This window comes from Sapajus apella, unplaced genomic scaffold (genome assembly GCF_009761245.1).
Source record: "Sapajus apella isolate SASKATOON/1434 unplaced genomic scaffold, GSC_monkey_1.0 scaffold17, whole genome shotgun sequence".
NCBI classification, from domain to species: Eukaryota; Metazoa; Chordata; class Mammalia; order Primates; family Cebidae; genus Sapajus; species Sapajus apella.
In genome coordinates this window covers 15206246-15225957 of record NW_022436957.1, presented here as the reverse complement: position 1 = coordinate 15225957, position 19712 = coordinate 15206246, and the positions used below count along the sequence as shown (strand labels likewise).

Below are 19712 nucleotides of genomic sequence, written 5' to 3'. Positions count from 1 at the left end.
AGGGTCAGGAAAAATAACTAATGGGTACTGGGCTTAATACCTGGGTGATGAGATAATCTGTACAACAACCCCCCACAGTATGAGTTTACCTGTGTAAGGAAACTACACATGTATCCCTGAATTTAAAAGGTAGAAACAAAATATCAGATTTTATTCCATAAATATATACAATTATTCTTTGTCAATTAAAAACAAAGTTTAAAAATAATATTGCAATTGAAAAAAGAAAAACCTCCAAGTCTGTGACAGTTTGGTGCATTGTATCTTTTAGAAAACAGTGCCCCAGGTGCGGTGGCTCACGCCTGTAACTCCCAGCACTTCCAGAGGCTCAGGCACGCGGGTCGCTTGAACTCAAGAATTCAACACCAGCCTGGCCAACATGATGAAACCCCGTCTCTACTAAAAATACAAAAAAAAAAAAAAAAAAGAATTAGCCGGACGTGGTGAGGTGCGCGCCTGTAATCCCAGCTGCTCTGAAGGCTGAGGTGGGAGGATCCCTTGAGCCCCCGGGAAGCAGAGGTTGCAGTGAGCCAAGAGCAGAGATCACGCCACTGCACTCCAGCCTGGGCGGTAGCGCCAGACCTTGTATCAAAAAAGATTAAAAAAATAAAAGAATAATTATATTACCCGCAGTGGTAACACTGTTTTTTTAATATTTGGGTCCAAATTCGTGAAGTGCCTAAGATCAGGAGTGAGGGCCCCTTTGGGTTCAAGGTATTTTCAAAGGTCAGGCAGGCAGCGTACTTGGAGTCTATTTTCCAGACAAAGTTTGTTGCTGGTGCCTCCCCGTGACTTGCCAAGGTCACGGCGAAAGCCAGGACGAGCCGGCCTCCAGGGGACTTGCGCTTGGCAACCCGGGATGAAGCATCCGTTCATTCCAATGTGGGTGAAAACTATTAATACGTCTGTATTGAGTTGGGAATAGAACATTTCCATCTAACCAATGCTTTGAAAGAGTTTTTACCCTGCTGGAAAGCTTCAAGTTGTTTTGAGGAAAAAAGAAATTGGAGCTCCTAATGGTGGTCAGGTTAGAGGGATGGCAAAAAAAAAAAAAAAAAAAGACCCCAATCCCTGTTCCCGGTACCGCGTCTCCTGGCTGCGGGCGGGCGCTGCCTGGAGGGGGCAGCAGGGGGCACCCTCCCCGCTCCTGCCCTGCAGCCCTCCCCAGCCCCCTCCCCGCCCCTCGCTCGCCCTGACGTCCCCAGCACCCGCCTCTTTCTCTCCGGCCTTCAAAGGGCGCTGGGGGCCGCGGGGCCTGAGCTTCATGCTGTAGCCAAGGGGCACTGCGGTCTTCGGCCACCCGCGGGGCACCCAGTGCACACCGGGTCCCTTGATTCCCGTCGCGTCCCGCGCCTCGGGAGCAGGTGCCAGGACCGCCTGCGCGGCGGCCGCAGTAACTTGTGCCTCCTAGAGGATCGCAGCTGCGGGCCACTAGCGCAGGGGTGGGACGGAGGAAGGGCGCGCAGGTGGGCACATGGAGAGCGGCAACGGGAATGCTACGGCTGGGGCCATCGGGGCAGCGAGCGAGTCTCCTCAGTGCTCGCCGCTGCCGGGGCTGGAGGGCGCGTTCGCACCGGCGGAGCCCGACGGTGCGGTGGAAGGCGCCGCAGGCGGCAGCGGCTGCGGCGACCGCGAGGGCGGGGGCGGGCCGCGGCGGACTCTGCGGGCAGTTTACGTGCGCAGTGAGAGCTCCCAGGGCGGCGCAGCCGGCGGCCCGGAGGCGGGGGCGTGGCAGTGCCTGCTGCGGGCCTGCGAGGCCGAGGGCGCTCACCTCACCTCCGTGTCCTTCGGGGAGCTGGACTTCGGGGAGACGGCGGTGCTCGACGCCTTCTACGACGCAGGTGAGAGCGGCTTCGTCCCCACCTCAGTCCTACTTTACCTCCCCTCACAAGAGCCAGGGTACCCGCCCTGCCCCCTTGTTCCCCTCTCCTCGTCCCCCTCTCCTCGTCCCCCTCTCTCTCGGCCCCCTCCCCCTCGCCCCCTCTCCTTGCCCCCTCCCCTTAGTCTCCGACCCCTTCCCCCCCAGTCCCTGCCCCTTAGTCCCCCTCCGCTCCTCCTCCAGCAGTTCTCCTCCCCTCTTCCCCTTGCCACCAGTCCCCTCCCCTAGTCCCTCTCCCCCAGCCCCCTCCTATCCTCTGACCCCCTTAGTCCTTAACATTGTGCCCTTTTACAGATAAGAAAATAGAGGCCATGGGCATTTAGACTTTCATTCTTCAGGCGTTTTAATCAGATAATCCAAGAAACAGCCTGTAACCCAGACCCTACCAAGCCCCCCTTCTCCCGAGTTATCCAACTTTTGCTTTCTCACTCCTGGCAGATCTCTTACGGGACGTGGGTCCCAACGCAGGCTACACATTAGAATCACCTGGGGAGCCTTTAAAACTCTGGCTGCCTAGATCGGATCCCAGGCAAATGATAACAGCACCGGAGGCCTCAGAAGTGTGTCATGCTCCCCAGACGATTCCATTCTGCAGCCAGGAGTGGAAATTGGTGTCTCACGTGTGTGTGTTGCTTCTACTTAGAAATACTCCAGTGTTCTTTTGCACACTTCAGTTATCGTCCCCAAAACACTGATGGTGGAGTGTGATCCACCACCCTGTGATGTATATTTTATCCCATAATGCACAGTATTCACGGGTACGGGGTACCTTTGCTGGAGTGGGACTCTAGGTCTCTAAACTCACTATAATAAATGTGCCGTGAGAATCCAGCCTTAAGAACCGGACTTCAGGTTGGCAAGAGTTTCTTTAGGTGTGGAATAAATTGTTGCTTGGCGTTTTTTCCCTTACAGCGCCTTTGGTGACAAACCTCTGGCTCTTGGGTGACGTTCAGAAGCATTATATGTGAGACAGTAATTACCTGGAAGTTCTTGTACCTCAGTTTCTCCACTGGTCAAAGGGAGTAACAGTGCCTACCCTACACCTAAAAGCAGATGAGCTAGGAAATGGGAAGTTACTTTGCTGTAATAGTAACTAGGATTATTAGGATTCAACCTCTGCTGGCGGCAGCACGGATCTGTTTTTCTTGCAGAGCCAATTCTCCCCAGCGGGAGGGGTGGGAAGGGGTGGGTGTCAGGCTTGTTTAAACAAGTGGCAGCTGGACCATTGAGAGCAGTCTCCTGACGCTTCTGACCACACCGACTATACAGCACAACATCTTTTTAGAAAAGTCGTTCAGCAGCCCACTTCACCTAGAACCACTCCGTTTTCTCGATTTCTATTCATTCTGCTCCAAAATTGGAGTTTGAACAGATTCTTCTCTGAACGGTTACATGTTCCTTTTGCCGTCAGGCACAACACTCTCCTTCCTGCTGATGCCAATTCCGAAAGATTCATGTGCAGTGGCTTTTGCTTTTTCTGGGGTAGTGTGTGTGTGTATGGGTCGAGTGTGAAGATGCAGGCTTTCAATTCTAGAGCCACACAACAGACGTCACCTTGGCTCACTCTAGCCCAGATAGCCTAGGATGTTGGGCTGCACCATGAGCTCCCTTTGGTTAACCTTGTCCTGGTCTTGAGTACAGTAAATCATTTCTCAGTGTATTAGAATTACATTCAGAGATTTGAAAAAGTACCTGCACAGTAAATGGGTTCCTGAGCTAAACAGACTCCTCCACTGACTCCTGGATTCCTCCTCTATCACTTACAGCTTTTTGGCCTTTGCACCAAAAAGATACAGAGCTCTCACTTTGGCTTCTTTGTAAAAATTCTAAAACCACGCTGTCCAATTTGGTAGCCACTAGACACAGGTGGCTCTTGACAGTTAAATTGGTTAGAATACGATAAAAATGGTCAGTTCCTTAGTTGCGGGAGTGGCTTTTAAGGTACTTGATAGGCCAGGTGCAGTGGCTTACACCTGTAATCTCAACACTTTGGGAGGCTGAGGTGGGAGGATTGCTTGAATACAGGAGTTTGAAACCAATCCGGGCAAAAAAAAAAAGGCAAAAATTAGCCGGATGTGGTAGCATACATGTACCTGTGGTCCCAGCTACACGGGAGGCTGAGACAGGAGGATCACTTAAGCCTGGGAGGTTGATGCTGCAGTGACCTGTGTTTATGCCACTGCACTCCAGCCTGAGTGATACATCAAGACTCTGTCTCTAAATAAGTAAATAAATGCATGCTCTGTAGGCATAAGTAACTCCCAGGTGGGACAGTGAAGTTATAGAACCCTTTCCTCATCTCGGAAGGTCCCGTTAAACAATGCTGTTCTGGAAAAAGGCTTGTGGGGGAGGGGAACTGTTGAATGGCCCAAGTTTTTTGTATTTTTTTTTAAGTTCTGGGATACATGTGCTGAACGTGCAGGATTGTTACATAGATATACATGTGCCATGGTGGTTTGCTGCACCTATCAACCCATCATCTGGGTTTTAAGCCCCGAATACATTAGGTATTTGTCCTAATGCTCTCCTTTCCCACTTCCATCCCCCACAGGCCCCAGTGTGTGATGTTGCCCTCCCCGTGTCCATCTGTTCTCATTGTTCAACTCTCAATTATGAGTGAGAACATGCAGTGTTTGGTTTTCTGTTCCTGTGTTGGTTTACTGAGGATGCTGGTTTCCAGTTTCATCTATGTTCCTGCAAAGGACATGAACTCATCCTTCTTTATGACTGTATAGTATTCCACGGTGTATATGTGCCACATTTTCTTTATCCAGTCTATCATTGTTGGGCATTTTGCTACTGTAAATAGTGCTGCAGTAAACATGTGTGTGCATATGTCTTTATAGTAGAATGATTTATAATCCTTTGGGTTTATACCATTTGACCCAGTAATGGGATTGCTGGGTTAAATGATATTTCTGGTTCTAGATCCTTGAGGAATCGCCACACTGTCTTCCACAGTGGTTGGACTAATTTACACTCCCACTAACAGTGTAAAAGTGTTCCTATTTCTCCATATCCTTGCCAGCATCTGTTGTCTCCAGACTTTTTAATGATTGCCATTCTAACTGGCATGAGATGGTATCTCATAGTGGTTTTGATTTGCTTTCTCTAATGACCAGTGATGGTGGGCTTTTTTTCATATATTTGTTGGCCACATAAATGTCTTCTTTTGAGAAGTGCCTGTTCATATCCTTTGCCCACTTTTTGATGGGGTTGTTTTTTTCTTGTAAATTTAAGTTCCTTGTAAATTCTGGATATTAGACCTTTGTCAGACGGATAGATTGCAAAAATTTTCTCCCGTTCTGTAGGTTGCCTGTTCACTCTGATATTTTCTTTTGCTGAGCAGAAACTCTGTAGTTTAATTAGATCCTATTTGTCAATTACTTCGCAAAGTATGTCCATTTTCATGATATTGATTCTTCCTATCCATGAGCATGGAATGTTTTTCCATTTGTTTGAGTCCTCTCTTATTTTCTTGAGCAGTGGTTTGTAGTTCTCCTTGAAGAGGTCCTTCACGTCACTTGTTAGTTGTATTCCTAGCTATTTTATTTTCTTTGTAGCAATTGTGAATGGGAGTTCACTCATGCTTTGACTCTCTATTTGTTTATTATTGGTATGTAGGAATGCTTGTGATTTTTGTACATTGATTTTATATTCTGAGATTTTGCTGAAGTTGTTTATCAGCTTAAGGAGTTTTGGGGCTAAGACCATGGGGTTTTCTAAATATACAATCATATTGTCCACAAACAGAGAAAATTTGACTTCCTCTCTTCCTATTTGAATACCCTTTATTTCTTTCTTTTCCCTGATTGTTCTGGCCAGAACTTCCAATACTGTGTTGAACAGGAGTGGTGAGAGGGCATCCTTGTCTTGTGCAGGCTTTCTAAGGGAATGCTTTCAGCTTTTGCCCATTCAGTATGGTATTGGCTGTGGGTTTGTCATAAATAGCTCTTATTATTTTGAGATATGATCCATCAATACCTAGTTTCTGGAGAGTTTTTAGGATGAAGGAGTGTCAAAGTTTATTGAAGGTCTTTTCTGTATCTATTGAGGTAATCATAGTTTTTGTCTTTGGAACTGTTTATGTGATGGATTACGTTTATAGATTTGCATATGTTGAACCAGCCTTGCATCCCAGGGATGAAGCCGACTTGATGGATAAGCTTTTTGATGTGCTGCTGGATTCGGTTTGCCAGTATTTTATTGAGGATTTTCACATTGATATTCATCAGAGATATTGACCTGAAATTTTCCTTTTTTGTGTGTGTATCTCTGCCAGGTTTTGGAATCAGGATAATGCTGGCCTCATAAAATGAGTTAGGGAGGAGTCCCTCTTTTTCTACTGTTTGGAATAATTTCAGAAGGAATGGTACCAGCTCCTCTTTGTACCTCGGGTAGAATTAGGCTGTGAATCTGTCTGGTCCTAGGCTTTTTTTAGTTGGTAGGATATTACTGCCTGAATTTCAGACTTTGTTATTGGTCTATTCAGGGATTTGACTACTTCCTGGTTTGGTCTTTGGAGGGTGTACATGTCCAAAAATTTATCCATTTCTTCTAGATTTTCTAGTTTATTTGCCTAGAGGTGTTCATAGTATTCTCTGATGGTAGTTTGTATTTCTGTGGGATCAGTGGTGATCTCCCCTTTATCATTTTTTATTGTGTCTATTTGATTCTTTTCTTTATTAGTCTAGCTAGTGGTCTGTTTTGTTAATCTTTTGAAAAAACCAGCTCCTGGATTCACTGATTTTTTTGAAGGGTTTTTCATGTCTCTATTTCCTTCAGTTCTGCTTTGATCTTAGTTATTTCTTGTCTTCTGCTAGCTTTTGAATTCGTTCGCTCTTGCTTCTCTAGTTCTTTTTAATTGTGATGTTAGGGTGTCAGTTTTAGATCTTTCCCGCTTTCTGATGTGGGGATTTATTGCTATAAATTTCCCTTTAACAACTGCTTTAGCTCTGTCCCAGAGATTCTGGTATGTTTTCTCTTTGTTCTCCTTGGTCTCAAAGAACTTATTTATTTCTGTCTTAATTTTGATATTTACCCACTAGTCATTTAGGAGCAGGTTGTTCAGTTTCCATGTAGTTTTGCAGTTTTGAATGAGTTTCTTAATTCTGATTTCTAATTTGATTGCAATATGGTCTGAGAGGCTGTTTGTTATATTTCCATTCTTTCGCATTTGCTGAGTAGCGTGTTACTTCCGGTTATGCAGTTGATTTTAGAATAAATGCTATGTGGTACTGAAAAGAATGTATATGCTGTTGATTTGGGGTGGAGAGTTCTGTAGATGTCTATCAGGTCTGCTTCGGCCCAAGTATGTCTTAGGGGCCATCATCTATGGGAAATTTAAGCACTTCCTATCTCCTGTTCTCGCAGCAAGTCAAAGCCAGGTTTGACTGTGGCTTTCCATCTCCTTGTACTGTTTCATGGGGTCCTGTGTGGGTCTAAATCTTGAGGCTCTGTGTCACTAGTGCATATGGTGGATTGGCTGAGGGGCAGGAAAGTAGCAGGCAGGCCTTGGATGTAAGCAAGAACAAGTGGATGCGGTTGGAAAAGGAAAGTCCCATGGGCTAAGACGGGCAGGGCATGTCCCATTTGTGTTTTCTAAATTATTTTAAAGTTATTTATCTTTAATTTTTGTGCATATATATATATACAGATAGATTTTTTTTATACAGGGTCTCACTTTGTTGCCCAGTCTAGAGTGCAGTGGCATGATCTTGGCACACTGCAGCTTCAACCTCCCAGGCTCAAATGATTCTTCTGCCTCAGCCTCCCAAAATGCTGGAATTACAGGTGTGAGCCACCCCCATGGCTCATTTTGTTTATTTTTTGTAGAGATGAAATTTCACTCTAAGAGATCTTATGGACTCGAACTCCTGGGCTCAAGTGATCCTCCCACCTCGGCCTCCCAAAGCACTAGGATTACAGGCATGAGCCACCACCCCTAGTCCTTGTGGTTTTTTAAATTGTGACAATATATGTATAACAAAATTTATTATTTTGAACACTTTAAGTGTTCATTTCAGTGGCATTACATATATTCGCACTGTTATATGACCATCAACAATGTCCATCTCCAAGCTGGGTGCAGTGGCTCATGCCTGTAATCCCGGCACTTTGGGAGGCTGAGGTAGGCGGATCACCCGAGTTGAGGAGTTTGAGACCAGCCTGGCCAACATGGTGAAACCCTGTTTCTACTAAAAATATAAAAATTAGCCAGACATGGTGGCATGCACTTGTAGTCCCAGCTACTCAGAAGGCTGAGGCAGGAGAATCGCCTGATTCTCCTGAGCCCAGGAGACAGAGGTTGCAGTGAGCCAAGATTGCATCACTGCTCTCCATCCTTGGTGACAGAGCGAGACTCCATTTCAAAAAACAAAAAACCCCCCAATACCCTGGCTGGGTACAGTGGCTCATGCCTATAATCCCAGCACTTTGGGAGGCTGAGGCAGGTGGATCACCTGAGGTCAGGAGTTCGAGACCAGCCTGGTAATATGGTGAAACCCTGTCTCTACTAAAAATACAAAAATTAGCTGGGCATGGTGGTGGACACCTGTAATCTCAGTTATTCGGGAAGCTGAGGCAGGAGAATTGCTGGAAGCCGGGAGGCGGAGGTTGCAGTGAGCCAAGATCGTGCCACTGCACTCCAGCCTGGGCCGACAACAGCGAGACTCTGTCAAAAAAACCAAAAAACAAAAAAATGCATCTCCAGAACTTTTTAAATGCATCTCCTAGTATGCATCTCCAGAACTTTTTTTGAAGACTTTTTTTTTTTTTTTTTTTTAACAGCAGTTGTAGATTCACAGCAAACTTGAGAGGAAAAGTTCAGAGTGTTCCCATCAACACCCCTGCCCTTATCATGAATATCTTCCACCAGACTACGGCACTTGTGACAATCGATGAACTTACACATATGTTGACACATCATGATCACTTGAAATGTTTAGTTTACGTTAGGGTTTAGTTTATGTTATTTTTTTGTTTGTTTGTTTTTTATTTAAAAAAAAATGAAGGTCTCACTCTGTCACCCAGGCTGGAGTGCAGTAGCGTGATCACAGCTCATTTCAGCCATGACCTACCTCCCTGGGCTCAAGTGATCCTCCCACCTCAGCCTCCCAAGTAGCTGGGACTTACAGGCATAGGCCACCATGCCTAGACTTTTTTCAGCTGCATCCTGTGTCTCCCTTCTAGAGGTTCTTATTGTTTGCTAACGTCTTAAAGACTTGAGGCAACTTGCAGGAAGCAAAGAGGTCTGTGTGACTTCATATTAAGCTTTCCCAAATGTTGTGACTGTGGAAACTATTCTCCCAGGATGCTATCATTGAATACACTTAGTGTAGTAGGAAATCTTAAAATGACTTCAGGACTGGAAGAATACAGTGCTTTTATCTTCGAGGAGTACACCATTTTGTTTACTCTTAGAATAGTTAGGTGGTTAGTTAATGACCAGTGTAAATGAGACCTCCACCTAGATGCTAATTAGCAGCCTTCTAGAGTTAGCTATTAACTGCTTAAATGACAAGAACAGCTTCTGAGGCGCAAGTGATCTTCCTATACCTGTTGTGTCTGGCTTTGCCTAACTTCACTCTTCTCTGACCTCATTTAAATGTCACTTTCCTGACCCAGGAGTCCTGCTTCTGATTTTTTTCCTTTGGTTATGTGCACAGAAAAGTTGTGAAGTATTGCAACAGACACTCGGACATTTTCGTATTTTCTGAATGTTGATAGAAAAATTAAGTCTAGGCTTGGCGCAGTGGCCTCGTGACTAGTGCTGACCAATGCGATGTGAGCAGCAGCAGCAAGCGTCACTTTGGGCTTGAGGCAGTTAGATAGTGCGCTCCTCTGTCTCTCTGCCTCTGTTGTGGCAGACTTGAAGATCAGGGATTGAAGATAGCAATTAAGCCATTGAGGCCTTGGGATTTGCCTGTTGTGGTAGCACAGCTTAGCTTATCCTGACTAATAGAGCTTGTCATGCGTTCTGCTAAAAATGCCTGAATGCATCTCTTTTCTCTTTCTTTTCTTTTCCTTTCCCCCTCCTCTCCCTTCCCCTCCCACAGGGTCTTGCTCTGTCACCCAGGCTAGAGTGCAGTGGCACAAACAGGGCTCACTGTAGCCTCACCTTCCTGGGCTCAAGCAATCTTCCCACCTCAGCCTCCTGTGTGTGTGGTTGGGACTACAGGTGCATGCCACTATGCCCAGTTATTTTTGTCTTTTTTTGTAGAGTTGGGGATCTCACTATATTGCCCAGGCTGGTCTTGAACTCCTGGGCTCAAGTGATCCTCATGCCTCAGCCTTCCAAAGTGCTGGGATTACAGGTGTGAGCCACCATACCCAGCCCAAACATACCTCTTGTTTCAGCTCATTTTAGTGGGCTCAGCCCAGGTATGCATTTGCTGCTGCAAGAAGGAGCCTGAAAAATGCCTTAAGACTTCTTATATCCTGTGGCCAGGCGTGGTGGCTCATGCCTGTAATCCCAGCACTTTGGGAGGCTGAAGCGGGCAGATCATCTGAGGCGAGGAGTTCAAGACCATCCTGGCCAACATAATGAAACCCTGCCTCTCCCCAAAAACACAAAAAGTAGCCGGGCATGGTAGCCCATGCCTGTAGTCCCAGCTCCTTGGGAGGCTGAGACAGGAGAATCTCTTGAATCCAGGAGGTGGAGGTTGCAGCAAGCTGAGATGGCGCCACTGCACTCCAGCCTAGGCAACAGAGTGAGACTCTCAAAAAAAAAAAAAAAAAATAAGATGACTTCCTGACTTCTTATAACTCGCTGAATATTCCTTCCTCATCATTCTGGAGAATGCATAAAGTTCAGACGAAGATGGACCTGTGGGAGACGTGGGTTCGATGGCTGTGCAGTGATGAAACAGGCAGCCCTCTGATTTAGCACATACATTTTGCATGCCATCTACACATGGTCAGGAGACTGGCCACATCTATTTAGCAGAGCATAGGGGCAGTTGTTAATTTAGACAGTACCTTCTGTAAGGTAAGTAAACATGGATGAGGAAAATCCCCTACCTAGCAGTTCATGTCAGAAAGCTAGGAACGATTTTGCTCCCTCCCTCTTTGTTAAATCCAAATAGTTACTTCCAAAATGGTTCTCAAATCTGCCTGCTTCTCTCTATGTGTCCTGCTACTGTCTTGGTCTAAGCACCATTTTCTCTCCAGGTTACTGCCAGTAGCTTTGTAACTGGTATCTCAAAGTTGGGCCAGTGTTGCTGCATTCAAATTTATGTATCTGCCTAGAGGCCACTGTATTCTGGTTTCTGTCCCCATATTAGTCCATTTTCACACTGCTGAAAGATAGTACCTGAGACTGGGTAATTTATATGCGAAAGAGGTAATTTTGTTTTGTTTTGAGACAGGGGCTCACTCTGTTATCCAGCCTGGAGTACAGTGGCACAATCTTGGTTCACTGCAACCTCTACTTTCCTGGATTCTCCAGCCTCAAGTGATTCTGCAGCCTCAGCCTCCAGAGTAGCTGGGATTACAGGCATGAGTCACCAATGTCCGGCTAATTTTTGTATTTTTTGTGGAGGGTTTTGCCATGTTTGCCAGGCTGATTGTGAACTCCTGAGCTTAGGTGATCCACCCACCTCGGCCCCCCAAAGTGTTGGAATTACAGGCATGAGCCACTGTGCCTGGCCCCAAAAGAGATTTAATTGACTCACAATTTGGCATGGCTGGGGAGGCCTCAGGAAACTTACGATCATGGCAGAAGGGGAAGGGGAGGCAAGGCACGTCTTACATGGTGGCAGGAGAGAGCACAGGAGAAACTGCCAGTTTTAAGCCATCAGATCTCATGAGTACTTCCTCACTATCATGAGAACAGCCTGGGGGAGCCGCCCCCATGATCCAGTCACCTCCCACCAGGTCCTTCCCTCCCACACGTGGGTTTTACAATTTAAGATGAGGTTTGGGTGGGGACACAGCCAAACCATATGAGTCCCCACCCCCGCCTGTAGTCTTCCTCTAAGCAGTACCTGTTCACCTTTCATATCCAAGTTCTTAAAGGGAGCCTGCATGGACTCCCTTCCTTCTCCCTGTTGACTTTCGTATGCTGAGGTTTTCTTTCCTTGCAGGCAACAGAATTGTGATTAAATAATAATAATTATTTTTTGAGACTGAGTCTCGGTCTGTCACCCAGGCTGGAGTACAGTGGCATGGTCTTGGCTTACTGCAACCTTCACCTCCTAGGTTCAAGCAATTCGCCTGCCTCAACCTCCTAAGTAGCTGGGATTACAGGCATGTACCACCTCACCTGGCTAATTTTTGTATTTTTATTAGAGATGGAGTTTCGCCAGGTTGGCCAGGCTGGTCTCGAGCTCCTGACCTCAGGTGAGCTGCCTGCCTTGGCCTCCCAAAGTGCTGGGATTACAGGCGTGAGCCACCGCTCCTGGCTCTTAAATAATTATTGATTTAATGATTGATCTTCTGCCAGACAGCAAACTCTTCAATGGCCGGGAGCCAGGTACAGTTTTCTTTGCCACCGTTTGAGTGATTGCTAGGAATATCTACCCAGCTCCTGTTAAAAATAATCATCAGTGGGCACAGATGGCAGCTGGCTTCTCCTGTTGAGATAAAGCAGAACTTATATGGTGCCCTCAAAAGAAATTTAGAATGCAGTTTCCAGTGGCATGTTGAAAATGGTAGCCAGGCCATAGATAGAGTGCACTTACGATTTTATTAAGAAATAACATCCATCCTAATGGCACATTTCTAGGTCTCTTCAGTGGTGCATATCTGACAGGAGAGACTAGAGGAACTCACAGTGGACATGCTAGGATGGAAGTAGTGGTTTCAATTATATGCTGGGAATCCTGGTTCCTTTTCTTTTGGTTTGTCCATATTTTCTATACTGTATTTTCTAGAATATAAGTATGATTTTTACTTTAAATAAGTACAGTAGGAGATTAAAGATAGGGTTGTAACTCAGAAGCTTTCTCCTTCTCTCCCTTCCTGCTGGAGAGAGTAGCTGGGTATGCTCAGTCTAGACAGCCATGACTGCTCCCAGGGACCTGGCTGCAGAAGTCTCTGGCTGGACCTTAGCTGTCTTCTGTTGGACTTGGTTGTTGGCTTGCCCATAGGGAACCTTCCCTGAGCCTCCTTCCTTTTGGTGCTGCTGTCAGTGCTACTGACTCACAATCGAGCCTGGAACTTCCCTCAACTTAGTCATGTGGGCCAACTTTGAAACAAGTATTGCACCTGCAGCGTTTAATGGAGACATTGCTGTCTCAGCCTTAACTGCATTTTAGAGTAGATTTCTGTGGGCTGGTCTGCTACCTTACTGGCTGTGTATTATCTGTTACTAGGGCAAAATGTATTTTCAGTTCTCCACAGTCAACTTCCAAACATAGTTTTGGAATATGAGCCATAAACTGTTTTTTAAAAGCCTTCTATGTATCTGGCTTTGAAATAGGTGCTGTTTCAATCTTGGCCAAATAATGTGGTTGGAATAGGACTGAACTTTCTATAAAGTAGGCTGGAAAAATTCTTGTTGCCCAGTAACTTCCACAGGTTTTGGCAATTGGGTGTGATGGGACTGGCAAAAATGCCTATCAGTTGTTGGGGCTTGGTGTGGGGAGAAAGAGTGGTTGCGGAGCTGAAGGGAGTTGAGTGGTGGGTGAGTCTTGGCAGGAAGTAGAGCTCATTCAGGAATTGGGGTCTGTGGCAGGCCATCCTAGGGGCCAGGCACAACTGGACACACATAGGGAGGGGAAAGAGAAGGTAGAGAGAAGCAGGAGAATTTGATGTAGATAACTTTCTCTCTTGGTTTCTTATATCATGGAAAATTTCAAGCATGTACATTACCCAGCTCTGACAATTATTAACATCCTGCTGTTCTCATTTCTTCTTTACCTCTGTCCATTCCCTGATTATTCTTTTTATTTTATTTTATTATTATTATTTTTGAGATGGAGTCTTTCTCTGTTGCCCAGGCTGTAGTGCAATGGCGTGATCTCGGTTCATTGCAACATCCATCTCCTGAGTTCAAGTGATTCTCTTGCCTCAGCCTCCTGAGTAGCTGGGATTACAGGCATGTGTCACCATACCCTTGTATTTTTACTGGAGATGGGATTTCACCACGTTGGCCAGCCTGGTCTTGAAGTCCTGACCTCAGGTGATCTGCCCACCCTGACCTCCCAAAGTGCTGGGATCTCAGGTGTGAGCCACTGTACCTAGCTGATTATTCTTTTTAAATATTTTGAATGTAAAATGTGTAGACATTGTGATGTACAAATCTCAGCTGAGAATATGCCAGTTAGTTTAGGCATTCTCCTATTGATGAGTGTTTAGGTTGCTTCTACTTTGGAGTTGTTAGAACCGAAGAAGCTCTGAACATTTGCAATTTGCAAGTCTTTTTGTGGACCAATGTTTTTATTCCTCTTGAGTAAATACCTACAAGTAGAATGGCTGGATCAATGGGTTATGTGTGTGTTGAAACTTACAACCCTTTTTCTGAAGTGGTTGTACCATTTTATATTCCTAGCACCCATGCGTGACAGTTTCAGTGGCTTCACATCATCTCCAACACTGTATTATCAATCTTGTCAATTTTGGCCTTCTCATAAGGGTTGTGGTGGTTTCTCCTAATGGTTTTAATTTGCCTTTCCCTCATGATTAATGATGTTGAATACCTCTCCATGTGCTTTTTGGACATGGAGATATCTTCCTTTATGAGGTGTCCATTCTAGCCATTGACCTATCTAATTGGTTTGTCTGTCATCTTATTATTGAATTATGAGAGATTTTTATATATTTTGGGTTTAAGTGCTTTGTCAGAAATATGCATTGTGAGTATTTGCTTCCAGACTGTGGCTAGCTTCTTCATGTACATAATGGTGGCTTAAAAAAAAATATATATATATATATATATGTATACACGCATACATACTTTATTGCACGTTAGGTTCTGGGATACATGTGCAGAACATGCAGGATTGTTGCATAGGTACATACATGGCAGTGTGGTTTGCTGCCTCCATCCCCATCACCTGTATCTGGCATTTCTCCCCATGTTATCCCTCCCCAACTCCCTACCCCCCACTGTCCCTCCCCTAGTCCCCACCCACAGACCTCAGTGTGTGATGCTCCCCTCCCTGTGTCCATGTGTTCTCATTGTTCAACACCCGCCTATGAGTGAGAACATGCTGTGCTTGATTTTCTTTTCTTGTGTCAGTTTGCTGAGAATGGTGGCTTTTGATGAGTAGAAGCTCTTTGTTTTGATGAAGTCTAATCTAGAATATTATTATTTTATGGTTGTCGGCTGTATCTTCCTTAAGGTTGCAGTTGTGCAGATACTCTTTTTATGTGTTCTTCCAAAAACTTTGTCATTTCAGATTTTACATTTAGGTCTGTGATTCATCTTAAATGAAGTTTGACACAGGCGCCTCTTGGCAAACTGAGCCTGACACCTTAAACACATGGGACGCCTCTCAATGAGTGCCCCCAGGCACTTTGAGTTGGGAAGGCAGGACTACTACTGCCTTCTTTTCATCTCATTATCCAGGAAAGTACAGGAAGTGCAGGTTGTCCTTGACACCACGGCCTTTCTGTCTTCCAGAGCAAAAACTTCCACCAGAGACCTGTAAGGAAAGCTTCGCAACATGCCTTCTATCCTTGTATCCCACTGGCCCTGGTGGTACAAGTGGTGATGGAGAAAGAACATTCGCTTTATTGGCTGAGTTTGGATCTCTACCTTCTCTTTTTCTGACTGTGTGAGCTTGGGTAACTTACTTATTATCTCTGAGCCTCATTTTAAAAGATTCCTGTGTAGAGATTCAAACTCTATGCCTTGAACTTAGTAAGTGCTCAATAAATGTCAGCACTCTCTCACCTGTACCACTCCCCTCGACCCCCACCAATAAACATACCAGAACCCCAGTGTAGAATGAAATGTGCTTTGTGAAATAATAAATTGCTGGACCCCAGTGTGTGAATGTTTTCACTAAGTATTAGGTTAATGTTTCCATATTTTAGGCTAGTTTATTGGAATAACTACATTATGAAATATACATGCCAAAGCTTGCATTTATGTTTAAATTAATGGTATCGATCAATAGCTATATATTTCCATTTATCACATTTCATTTGTTAGTATATATTCTTTTTATACATTATTTAAAAGCAACAAAGTTATATAGTAAAATAAAAAATGTAGGGCTCAGAGCTTTTGGGCAGTTATCATGTAGTGGGGTTGCCTTATACACCTAGAGTTTGTAAGGAAAGTTTTCAAAATTTTGAGGTTGAAGATTTCATCCTAACTCCATTCCTTGTCCTGTGCAGAGGAACTCAAACGTTTGCCATTGGATTTTGAGGTGTTTTGTCAGGTAGTAGTAGTAATTAGAACAGAAAATAATATCTCTGCGTCTTATTGACAGTGCTTACTAATGTACCAGAATGTCCTAATGCCAGCCATGTCACATCAGCCCAGTTCTAGCCATACCAGATGCCTTGTAAGGCCATTAAGGTTGTGGGTAAAAGAAGCAGAATAAATGGGACAAAAAGGAAATGGAAATTGTTGATACTGGAAAGCTGGTTCATTGGCCTCCAGTAAATCCCACCAAATATTATGGTCGAGCTGGAAGCAAAGACCATTTTGATGTTCACAGTGACCGCTGGATTGTCATTGGCTCTCACAAGACTAAAGTTTCAAGACTTGTTAGATGGGTTTATTTTTTTAAAATGTGTTATCTGGGCCAGGCATGGTGGCTTGTGCCTGTAATACCAGCCCTTTGGTAGGCCGAGGCGGGTGGATCACTTGGGGTCCGGAGTTTGAGACCAGCCTGACCAACATGGTAAAACCCCATTTCCACTAAAAAGATAAAAATTAGCCAGGTATGGTGGTGCATGCCTGTAATCCCAGCTGCTCGGGGGGCTGAGGCAGGAGAATCGCCTGCACCTGGGAGGCGGAGGTTGCAGTGAGCCGAGATCATGCCACTGTACTCCAGCCTGGGCAACAGTGAGATTCTGTCTCCAAAAAAAAAAGCGTTACCTATCCTGAGAATGGGAATACTGCATCCAATGTACTTACTATTCCTATGAAGCAAATAGATAAGTTTTGTAAAGCACTCTGGCTACGGAGTGCTTGATGCAGATCATAAAGTATGCACATCCTTTCTCAAAGGACCACCTACAAAAAAGGAAATTGGTACATGAAAAGAAAAAGGAAATTAGAAGGGGTAAGGACCAAGCAACATGGCCCAGTATCCGGCAATGAGTCACCACTCCCTCAGGCTATGGGGACAGATACTGCTGAGGAAGCATAGAGCACAAAATGGGTGAAATCAGCAGTCAGGCAGAAGTCCGGATGCTGAGTGATGATCTCTAAGGACCTGCTGATTTTCTTAAGGAAAGAGTGTATTATTGTGGGAGGAGTATTCATAAAGGCGATGGTTCTCTCCAGCCGACTGACATTCAATTTAAAGAGACAATTGGAGAACAAATTAAGAAATGCAGGAGCTACTTACTGTGATTTTGTCACTGTAACAGGAAAGCTCAGCGGTACTCTTGTCAGGGTCTACAGCGTGTGGCTGCAGTACATCAGACTCTGCGCAAGTCTAGCATTGTGCACAGTTTGAAGGTGATGTATGACATGGACCTTTTGAAAGAAGAGGTTGTTATCTGCTGGTCAGAAAAGGCTTCTCAGAATATGTCTCCAAAAATTTTGCTTACGGAGAGTCATGTCAAAGCACTCCTTTAGAAAAGGGTTGAGGAAAGCTGAAGAGGAATCTTCAGATGATGAAGATGAAAATATTGGGATGGTGGCCAGGCGCGGTGGCTCAAGCCTGTAATCCCAGCACATTGGGAGGCTGAGGCAGATGGATCCTTTGAGGTCAGGAGGTCAAGACCAGCCTGGCCAAAATGGTGAAACCCTGTCTCTCCTAAAAGTACAAAAAAATTAGCCCAGCATGTTGGTACACGTCTATAGTCCCAGCTACTCAGAAGGCTGAGGCACAAGAATCGCTTGAAGCTGGGAGATGGAGGTTGCAGTGACCCGAGATCATGCCACTGTACTCCAGCCTGGGCAACAGAGCGAGACTCTATCTCAAAAACAAACAAACAAACAAACAAAACAAATCAGGATGGTGTGTTCACAGGCTTCCAGGGAACCCGGAGTTGAAACTGTGAAGTGTGGCAGCAAGGATAATGATGATGATATCAATACTCATGTATTTTTATTTTATTATTTTTAGAGATAGGGTCTTGCTCTGTCACCTAAGCTGGAGTGCAGTGGCACGATCATAGCTCAGTGCATCCTCAAAGTCCTGGGCTCAAGCGATCCTCTTGTCTTAGCCTCCCAAGTAGCAATATTGGTAGCTTTTAAAGTGATGAATGCAATCTAGCTTGCGGTATCATGCTGCATATTTTTTCTGCATTGTCAGCTGGAAGAACAATATGTGCAAAAGATAAAATGGCTAAACTCATGCTATACTCTGTATTGCAAATATTTCATGGTGAGTGGTCTGAAATTAAGCCCAATGAGTCCATCCATCTTAGTGAGTAAAACGTAATTGGCTTATATATGCCGAATTTCTTTTGGAAAAATTGGTAGTGAACACGTTAATAACATACAGTTAAAAAAAAAGATTTATTTTCATTCTTACAAAAAAATTTGATACTGGGAAGCAAAAGATTGGAGGCCAGGTAGATTATTGATGTCCTCACACTTCCCCTCCTTCCCCCTGGTTAAAACTGGATCCCCCAGGCAAGAGTACCCACCTGCTGTGACAATTATTAAGGACCTGCTGGTGTCCTGACACTGAATTGGCATATTGGCTCCACCTTATGAGATTGGAAAATAAGATTCAAGTGACACTTCAGGCTGGGCACCATGGCTTGCGCCTGTAATCCCAGCACTTTAGGAGGCCGAGGTGGGCAGATCGCTTGAGGTCGGGAGTTGAGGAGTTGAAGACCAGCGTGGCCAACATGGGAAAACCCCCTGTCTAATAAAAGTACAAAAACTAGCTGGGCATGGTTGTACATGCCTGTAATCCCAGCTACTCTGGAGGCGGAGGCAGAAGAATCCCTTGAAGCCAGGAGGCAGAGGCAGCAGTGAGCAGAGCTCGCACCATTGCACTTCAGTCTGGGCAACAGAGGAACAATCCATCTCAAAAAAAAAAAAGACACTTCACAACTTTCTTCATTGACTTGACCTGAAGTATGTTGGAAATAAGCAGCAGTAGAGAAGTAAGATCCAAATTATGGTAGGAGTTAAGAGAAGTGCCTTCTGTCAAGTACATCTGGGCTTTTTTTTTTTAAGGTAGCTTTCAGGTGGCTAGCGTTGCCATATGTCCAATCTGATTTTTGTTTTGAAGTCTTTGGCCGAAAACTTGTAAAATCTAGTGCTTTTCATTTAGACAAAGCCAGTCTTATTTACTTTCATAATTTCTTTTTTTCTGCAGGGAGTTAGTTAGGCTTAAGGATAACCTGGTATATATTTAAAGACTGGCATGAGCCAGTACAATCACAGAATTACTTTATGGTAAATCATTTGCCATCATATCGCTTTGTTGACTAGTGCTTTGCTTCAGAAATCAGATGCTTTTAACCACACTAGAAAATTACAGTTTTATGTGTTACCCATAAAACATTTAGCAAAAATAGTATTCAAGTTAGTGTTCAAAAGTTTTTAATGAACTAAAGTCCTATGCATCATTCATCTTTCTTATTTGTTACCAGCATGTTTCAAGGTCCTTGTAATTAACCTCATGCTTGAGGTCATTGTAACTGGTTATTAAATTACATTCACTTTCCTGCTAAGCATAGATTACAACTGGAACCTTGGCTTTTTGCAGTCCTTGATGTAGTCTCTCTCTCTCTCTCTCTC

At 44.7% G+C, this 19712-nt stretch overlaps 1 protein-coding gene across 1 annotated transcript in view; it reads left to right on the top strand.

Moving 5' to 3' along the window:
• Nucleotides 1–1245: 1245 nt before the first annotated feature.
• Nucleotides 1246–19712, top strand: part of MAP3K15 (mitogen-activated protein kinase kinase kinase 15) — a 148551-nt gene continuing 130084 nt past the window's right edge. The window contains exon 1 of the mRNA XM_032286043.1: nt 1246–1841. Coding sequence (XP_032141934.1) covers nt 1475–1841 — 367 coding nt within the window. The 5' untranslated portion in view covers nt 1246–1474. The remainder of the gene's footprint in view (nt 1842–19712) is intronic.